Source organism: Coffea eugenioides, chromosome 8, assembly GCF_003713205.1.
Source record: "Coffea eugenioides isolate CCC68of chromosome 8, Ceug_1.0, whole genome shotgun sequence".
Lineage (NCBI taxonomy): Eukaryota > Viridiplantae > Streptophyta > Magnoliopsida > Gentianales > Rubiaceae > Coffea > Coffea eugenioides.
This window is the reverse complement of record NC_040042.1, coordinates 33,010,169-33,019,430: the sequence shown is the minus strand read 5'-3', so window position 1 is coordinate 33,019,430 and position 9,262 is coordinate 33,010,169. Positions and strand designations below refer to the sequence as shown.

Below are 9,262 nucleotides of genomic sequence, written 5' to 3'. Positions count from 1 at the left end.
TATCAAATCAATTTTTATATAATTCGATCTATAGTCTTTCACATTTTATTGAATAAATTAAAAATTTTACCTCTAAGAAATAATCACGTGCAAAGCACGTGGTGGATTCCTACAAAAAACTATTCGAAAACTTAGGTATGAACCAAATTTGATCAATGTCAATTTGTAAAGAATGTAAAATTATACTTTTCAAAATAAGGGATGAAAAAAAATTTATTTTACAAATTGTAAAAGACATTTTGAGCAATTTTTTCAATCCGAAAAATCAGAGAAATTATGGACAGGAAACGCAAACAACATATTTCATAACTTGCAGATATTTATCCCAATTCCTAGGAGGCTAGGACTGAACGCCACTTTTTCGAACATGCAGTGCATGTCTTGTCCTAGAAAGTTATATTTTTATTTACAAAATTTATTTCAGCATGGGCCTCAACTTTCAAGCAACCTTTACAAAATTTTTCTTCCAATCGGTGGCTTCTCCCATCACGTCTCTACCAAAGTCATGCTCAATTTAGTAATTTCTTACATGTCGTCATGTAATTGGTTACTGATAAGTGACTAATTTACACTATATTTGAATGGCATTTTATGTTATTTTTAGTCACTTTGGCTATATTATTGGAAGAAAATAGATCATTTTGGCTATAATTAGTGTAAAATGCTCTTAAGTGATTACAGAAGGTTTTGTCACTTTTTATTTGCATTTTGTCCATAATTTGTATAGGAGTTGAAAATATACTTCATTTGGATGAAAAGGAAGTTGACAGTTTTGACACATCTTCGTATTTCGGCTATAACTTGAGTTACAATGATTGGATTGAGATGATTCTTGAACCATTTTAAAGATAAGAGAGATCTACAAAATGAAGATATCGAAATCCAGTTTGAAGGTTTTTCAGGTCAAAAAGCTGAATTACAGTAGCCAATTTCTATTGGTCGAATCTGAAACAAGACATTGAGCAATGAAGGGTATTTCAGTCATTTCTCAGCTTACACAAGTTCAAATGAGGTGATTCTTGATGCATTGAAAAGCTAATTCAAAAGGCTACAAGTTTCATGTTTTCGTTAGGAGTTAATTCAGCTTCTATCATTAAGAAAAATCCAGTTGAGTTGAAGTCAGGGCATAATTGGAGCAACATTGAAAACTGAACCCAACCCGTTTACAAGCCTATTGACATCCCGCTTAAACTTGAAAAGGTTATACTTATCCTCTCCAATTCTTAATTTTGTACTTTTCAAATGTATTCATCAATGTTCAATTTGTTCAATCCCTAAGTCTATACAGTTCCAGCCCCGGTAAGTAACCTTTGCTATTGCAATTATAACGTGCTTGATAGTTGATAGTTGATGTTGTTGTATTTTGTTGCATTACACTTGCAACCCCTACACATTTTTTCCTTGGATTTCTTACATCTTATTACTCCTAAAAAAATTCTAATCAATTAACAAGAAGGGCAATTATGACATGAAAAATATGTTCTCTACTTAACCGAATTTTTATGTCTTCCTTTTTCTCATAGGGGCTAAATTTAACATGTACACAACATTTAGTTAGGGTAGAACAATGAGATTTCTAGAAGTTTAGGTCCCCAAATAGTTTAGATATAAACATGTATGCATATTCATCCAAGCTCTAAAGTATTAACATAGATAGAAAGGTTTTCTACACTCAATTGACCCATGACATCATAATTATGTGATATTTGTTAATTATTTTTATTAAATATATGAACCATGAAAAAGTTTGAAAGAAAGTAAAAAAAGAACAAAGAAGCACAATGTACTAACCTTTTAAAATGGACATAAAATATATGTATATGTATTTTGACAGAGGATCGGGGTATTCGTTAGTACATTTAAATCATACTTAGCTACACTCACATTTTATGCACACTTTAGACATTTTTTCACATTAGTCTAACTTTTGACTTAACACTCGAGTCCTCTCTTAACTAGTGCCCTCAAGGCACCTACTAGCCAAACCCTTTGATGAAAAACAAGAAAGAGCAAAATAAATGTATATGTAGTATAACCTGTGGGAAGGTAAAGAAAATGAAAAGAAAGATTATATACAAGACGCTGATGTATGATATAAATATTTTAAGTTAGTTGAAGACAGCATTTTATTGAAAATTGGTTATAATAATGTAGATTGTCATTAATGTGGAGATTCGACCAAATTTAAAATCATTGGTCTTAATTGCATTAGGAGTATAAAACCAACTCATTTGCTTAAACTGTTCTGGTTCAGTTGTTTAGCGGTTGAACTAACCAATTCATCTGAGTCTCACAAAATACGGTAGATTGTGAACACTTATAGTCTAAGGATCAAACTGAAACGGACAGTGGAGTGGTCAACGGTTTAACCAGTTGAACCATTTAGTTTGAGCTAGAATTTACAACCATGCTCTAGGTTACACGAGAATAGGTATGTCAATCGATTAGGCATTTGCCCAAATTCAGTCCAGATCCATCATGTTTCCTGGATCTAGAAAAATGGAGGATGTTTAAACACATGCAAGTTTAAATGTTAAAAATACACAAAGATTTTCCAACAAATAGAGTTATTTAATAACCTTTCATACTTTAACTTCATAATTACTAGGTGTAATACTTTTCAGTGTTGGTTTTGTAATTTGAAAATGATAATTGTATTGTATTTCTGATGTCTTTGAATTATATGTTGTTATTATCTTTGAATTAAATTTCTAATTGCACAATAATACCTAGATATATCCATTGGGTACCCAGACCAATGAGCATCCGAGTGTGAATTTTTTTTTTCAAACCCCATGATGGTCATAGTCTACATCTGGACATGTGAATCAAGTGGTTCTAACCTAAATTAATACTACCATCTTGTTTACACAAGAGTGTGATTGCATGTATTTAGACAATATAACAAAAATGACTCCACTTTTTGTTTTAGTTTTGTTCCTCTCCTTCCCTTATATTTGATAAATTCTGACACCCATACTGGTTCGTATAATCTCTCAATATTCACATCTGTTGTTTCCACGCTAGACATGTTTGGATAGGAGTTTATTTGGATGATTTATTTGAGATAATTACTGTAGTACTTTTTATGATGTGATGTATGTGAGATAAAAAGGTGATTGGGAAAACAAAAAGATGATTGAGATTTGTGAAGGAATTTTTTTTTTTTTTTTCAAATCATCTCAATCCAAACACACTCTACGAGTCTCACGCTTTTCTGAAACATTTGGAAAGGCGACTAATTGTGAGTTAATTACACAAAATTACTTCATTACCTTTTCTTCTAGAGATTTTAAGGAAGTAATTTTCTATTCTAATTTTCAGGAATTTCAGTCTAGTTTCAAATAAAGCAGTTCTAACCGTACATTACCATTCATTTTTTTAATGTAAAATTTGGTTGCTTTTATTCATTGAAGAGAAACAGAGGATATGCAAGGTGACAGAAAAACAATAAAACAAATGATAACTATAACCATACTAGTGATGTAGAACATCAATTCGAGGTTTCAAGAACAGAGGGATCTTTGTGGAGGAGGAGGTCGAGTTGCCTACCTAAACGTGCATGAAAAAGGCTACAAAGGACGCTTGCAGAATTTATGCAGAATCCACATCGGATTTGAAACCGATTGCCGGGCTGAATTATTTCGGTCTTGTTAATCCAATTATATATCTGTTTGGATTAGATTTTTTTGGGGTGTTTTTTAAAAATTTTGCTGTAGCAGAGTTTTTAGAGTATATTTTGGAATATTTTTAGAAAATATTTTGGGATATTTAAGAGTAGAAGATTTTCTAGAATATATTTTGAGATATTTTTTAAAATTTTAAAAAATTTTAAACTAATTTTTAGATTACTTTTTAGAGTACTTTTTAAAAAATTTTGTTATATTTGAAAAACACTCTCATCCAGGTGCGATTTGTAGCACCTTTTTGTCATTTTGTTTCCTTTATTATTATTGTAATTTTGGTAGTTTCTTAATTTTTAAGTAGGTTTCGTATTTATTATTTCCTGTTTCTTATGTATTTCTAGAGGTTGTGTACTTCTAAACAAGTTTGGAACTATTGTAATTTTGACTGTGGCCCCTTTTGGGGTTGTGGTACTTTTGGTACAAAAGAACTTTTAGTAGGTGCTAAAAGTATTTTTTAAAAAATAATTAGTGAATATCATACTATAAAATTAGGAATAGAATTTTTGGTCTAAAAAACACTTTTAGCAAAAGCTCAATTTTGGTGCTTTTAGAGTAGCTTTTGTGATTTAAAAAATAAAATATCAAATTTAATTATTTTATCTTATATTATGAACCAAATAAAGAAATAAACACTTTTAAAAATTTTCAAATTACACATTATCCAATACAATAAGTACTTATTGAATTATGTTTGCAAATAATATATTTAAAAACACTTAAACAAATAATAAGTACTTTTATTAAAAACTCTAATAAGGCAAGCAGTGTTCAATGAGCTACAGTACCCCCCCAACGAGCCCGGTATCTATACCTGGCAAAAAAAGCCCAAACCCATTTACCCCAGTCAACCAACCCACTGTTTCTAGGAGGTTCGGCGGGTCTATTGGGTTATGGGACAATTTGGGTTGGGTACCCTTATAAACCCCTCTCCTCCGATGCCAGTCCTGTTCCTAGTATTGATCAAAAGAGAAAATTGAACCCCAAGTACTAACTAAAGATCCATCAGCAGAAATTCTTCTATTTTCGAGGTTTCCAGGCGTAGGCAAGGGATTATGGCGTATACGCCATAGAAGATGCTTGGTCTTCTTGGGAATTTTAAGAGACCAGATTTTCTTCAAAATATTACCTCTGCCCGAACTTAAGCTTGGTAGTTCTATTATTCAGACGTTTCTAAGTACTACAAATAGATGATTAGCCTTCTAGTAGTTGTGCAGTATATAATAAATCTTTTGTATTTTGAATATTGAAAAAAGTTAACAGCTAATCTTTAACCTTATATGAGGAATGTTTACCTAATTGTAATCACGAAACATAATTGCAAAATACATAAGTTATTTCGTAGAATTAAGGCTGGCAAAATTTTAAAGTTGAAAATAGAAAATTGAAACTGAGCTGTTAAGTTCCTAGGGTTTACTGAACCTAATCAATAAATTTACTCTAAGTTTAAACTCTTCATCCCAATTGAATAAATCAAATATACAACGCTACTAAAGATGCCAAAAAATATTTTAAAGTTCACTATTTTTTGCTAGCAATTAACATCTAATCTAAGACAATAAATTTAAAGGCAATCATTTACAATATCAAATTTGTATCACTATAGTATTGAAAATATGAATAGTTAATTAGTGATACCATCAATATATGTATATATGTGTGTGGGGGGGGAAACATGTAAAAAGACATAATGATCTTTTATTCAACTTAGTAATTTGTAAAAACAAACACGGTATTAAAAGTTTCAAAAAGGGGAAAAAAAAGAGATACAGAACGTGCAATGCATGTAATCCCAAACTAGTCATACTTAAATACAAGAGTGGGCAAAATAGAAAAACACACTTCACTAACTGATACTGCCTGCATTCATGGGGCCAATCCCTTGAAGACATCAACATGCCATCCTCAAATAGACATGAAATCCACAAGCATTGCCCTTATATGGTCTTTAATGACATGCGGCTCAGTGAATCCATCGATACGGTGCTTGTAAACAGTTTCGCCAACGCGTGCGACATTAAGAAGCATTTTGAGACCATCCCTGGGAATGGGAGTAGGCCTCAAGCATTCCTCGTTCATAACCTTCCAAGTATTCTCAATCATCTCTCGAAACTTCTTGGCTGCCTCTTCCTCCGATATATTATGGTCCTTCATGAAGCATTCAAGTGCTGTGCTACTGCCCCTTTCTTTGTCGAACTTCAAATGCGAAGAGTTCAAATAGAAAACATGAAAACTCTAATAAAATGGAGTGAAAAAAGTTTTGTTTGATTCCGAATTTACTCATATAAAGTACGAAAGTGTATTAACCATCGGTAAAACAATAACCAGCAAAATGAACTAAATGGCTGTATTTCGTTATGTTCATAAAAATTAAGCATCCGAGATTGAATGATATGCATATTTAAAAGCAAGTTTAATCATGGCATTACACTAGGTCAACTGCCTGAAACACATAGAAGTCTCGATCAATGTGCATATTCTGTGGTGTTGCAGACTTGCAGTGGTGGTGTAAGAAGTGCAGGACTCAATCATTTGCTCTAAAGTCTAGAGGCTGACTTTCTCTATGACTGTCTACTTTCTTTGGCAGACTAGAAACAAGAGTTTATTTCTGCAAGTGAGTCCTTCTAGTGCGAGTGTAGTGGCTACTGTGGTCAATGCAATGCAGATTGCTGCTACCTCTTGGAACAAGATTCCTCGCACCAGAGAGAATTGGGAGTTGGTTTTTTAGTGGGGACTAGATCGAGGTTGCTTGCTATTGTTCTTTTTGTCCTTTCTTTCAAATTTTGACAGTAAAGTGTATAGAATTAGTGTAGCCTAGATTGTGGATGTTTTCCTCTTCTATAATGCTCTCTTGGTAATTCTATCAATGAAAAAAGGATTTATTTTGCTAAAAAAAAAAATTTGCATATTCTGTTGGAAGTTTTCAACAAAACTAACAAGTTACGTGAATCACTATAACGTAATCTTATTTCGAAATTCTGTGAGTTGTCTTAATCTAATCATTATAACCACACGACAAATTCTGACCTTGTGACCGCCATAATCATTAATCAATCGGGAATGTGTCGAGTAAGCAACCATAAGTTTTGGATTAGTTGACATCCAGTTGATAACATCCTCTGAGGCACTATCCATATCCAAAAAGCCTGCCGACGCTATAAGATATGCTCCGATTGTGATCGCACCATTGCTTATGTAATCGGCAAAGGATGGCAATTCTTTCGTGAGAAACCACCTTGACTGAGTCAAGTTTGTCCTCATGTATTGTTTCCACTGATTAATACAAATGAACGCAGAAAAATATTGATTAGTACTCCATGTGTTGGGACCATAACACTTGGAATATTAACACGGTCGTTATAATTAGCAACAACATGGTACCGTACATCTTCTATGTACTTGTTGAATGCATAGGTTCTTTGCTTTTTAGCTAAATCTTCGCCAACCTCCTTATTAAATTTCTGAAGTGTGGCGTAGGAAGCTCTGATGTAGTCTGAGAGTTGATCTACTCCACTGCCATCCCACCTGCAAGCAAAGCAAAACTTCCCATATAAATGCACCCAACATCAAGCTAGAGAAAATTGTCTGGATAATGGTCCCCTTTATTATTTACTGGCACATAGTAAGACAAAGCTTTTTAGTATATTACTCAATTATTTTTCCGAATATGATTTTTCGTGGATTATGCTTGGCTGCACGGTTGCTTCACTTGTGTAAGATGACTAACATAAAACGCTACCTTTCTGCAGAGTCTGTGAGAATTTGAAGTTCATCAAGAGTGCCATAAGCATCATAGATGTCATCAATCATTGTAATAAGGGCTGCTACTTTCGCAAAAGTCATTCGAGCAAGAGAGTGCTGAGGCTCATACAAGGTTCCAACAGCCCAGAAGTAGCATTCCACAAATCTGTCCCTTGCATAAGGAAATTTTGATACACTCTCCAATCCCTTTCCCCACCTATACATCGTTGCCATTTGTCAAAAAAATAAAAAAGGTTGCACAATCATTCATGAAACTTCTACTAGAAGAATATAGTCATACACAAAGGAATTTGATAGATAAAATTGCAAACGAGTGAAAGTTACGTTGGCTAACTTTTAGTATAGGTTGTGTTTCATAAGATTCTAATAATTTTTAAGGCTCCATTCAACTTAGAAAGAGAGTAGTACGTTAGCAACCTGGCCTGTGAAAGAAATTTTTTTTTGGCAATTTAAAATGCTACAGATATCATAGAATCCTACTAAGCGTCAAGTGAACCTAAAGCTGCATGTAAGCATAGTACTGTAAAATATAAATCTCTGCAGTTTAGTGTTGTTAAACAAATCATAGATCTGCCTATTGGAGAGCTAGTGTCTCGGTGTACCTTGTTATCTCACAAAGGTCTTCTTTATATGACATCTGCAACAAGTGGTAATCCAACTTGGCTAGCCTCAGCAATACTTTATTGTGAGATTCATCTTCCTCATAGATGGAGATGTAACGCCAAGCCTCGTATCTTGGGATGCCCTTATGCAACGGCTGCTCAAGGGCATGTTTCACTTGTTTTGCAAGAGTAGAATCCAGATGGGGTCCCCCAGATGTCAGATGAGTGCTTGTGAACGCAAGAGCTTCTTCTAAAATTTTGTCTCCATGTGTTCTAACATGACTAGCTTCATATAGACTCAACAAACCCTTTGTGTCATTGCATAAGGATTCCTTGAACATACCCTTAGCATCAATGAATTGGTCAAAGATGCCTGTTTGAAAATTATTTGGAAATAATATGTTAGAAAAATTAGGTGTTAAGATTTACTAATAGGTGAGTCCACTCTAAAAAATTAGCAAATTTAGTATGAAAGCTGCGTACCACAAGAGATATTGAAACCATGCTGTCTAAAAAGTCGGAATTGCAGCGCTGCACTAGATAAATCATAAGCTGAATACTCCCCAAAGTTGGTATACACTTTAAAGAATTCTTGTAGCTGGTTTTCAATTTCGATGCCAAAGTGATGCGAGACACCAAGTCGTTCTATTTTGTCTATAAAGTCGAATCTCTCCGTCATGGTTTTTCCGGTTGCCAAAAGCATGCTCGCGACTTCTGCCTTTAGAATTTGAATCTCTCTTTCACACATTTCATATTCCTGAAAGCATCGGACAAATATTTCTTTAGTCATATTGTTAAAATTGATAGCCTTAATACTGCTTCGAAACTGGAACAATTGGAAACTAAACAGGAGAAACCAGATCCCGAAATCTAAGGAAATGCAACAGTGTTACGGCAGAAAATAATTAGGTAAAGAATCCAACAAGAAGTCGTGGAAAGAGCAAACCAAGTATGACAAATCAGACGCTAGTTCTACCAAAAAGAGTAACTACTCATTTTGTTTTTGTCTTTTGTTTTTTCCCCTCTTGATAGGAGGCTAGAGTATTAATCAAGGGATAACAATCATGCCAGGATTGATAACGGATATTACGAAGGATCGTGAACTTGTGGGGTCCGGCAACAACATGGTTCTAACATAGAAAAGGAATAAAAATTGTATGAAGAAAAACATGAAACATAAGGTCAATCCTGAGCTTATAGGAGCAAAAAAGTAAG

The 9,262-nt window shown here is 33.7% G+C and overlaps 1 protein-coding gene across 1 annotated transcript; it reads right to left on the bottom strand.

Moving 5' to 3' along the window:
• Positions 1-5,530: 5,530 nt before the first annotated feature.
• On the bottom strand, positions 5,531-8,726 carry LOC113780585 (vetispiradiene synthase 1-like). The gene is made up of 6 exons (XM_027326373.1): positions 8,531-8,726; positions 8,048-8,420; positions 7,423-7,641; positions 7,070-7,208; positions 6,711-6,956; positions 5,531-5,879 (listed from the first exon to the last, which is right to left on the bottom strand). The coding sequence occupies exons 1-6, from the start codon at positions 8,724-8,726 to the stop codon at positions 5,589-5,591; spliced, it is 1,464 nt and encodes a 487-aa protein (XP_027182174.1). The 3' UTR covers positions 5,531-5,588.
• Between the last annotated feature and the right edge of the window lie 536 nt (positions 8,727-9,262).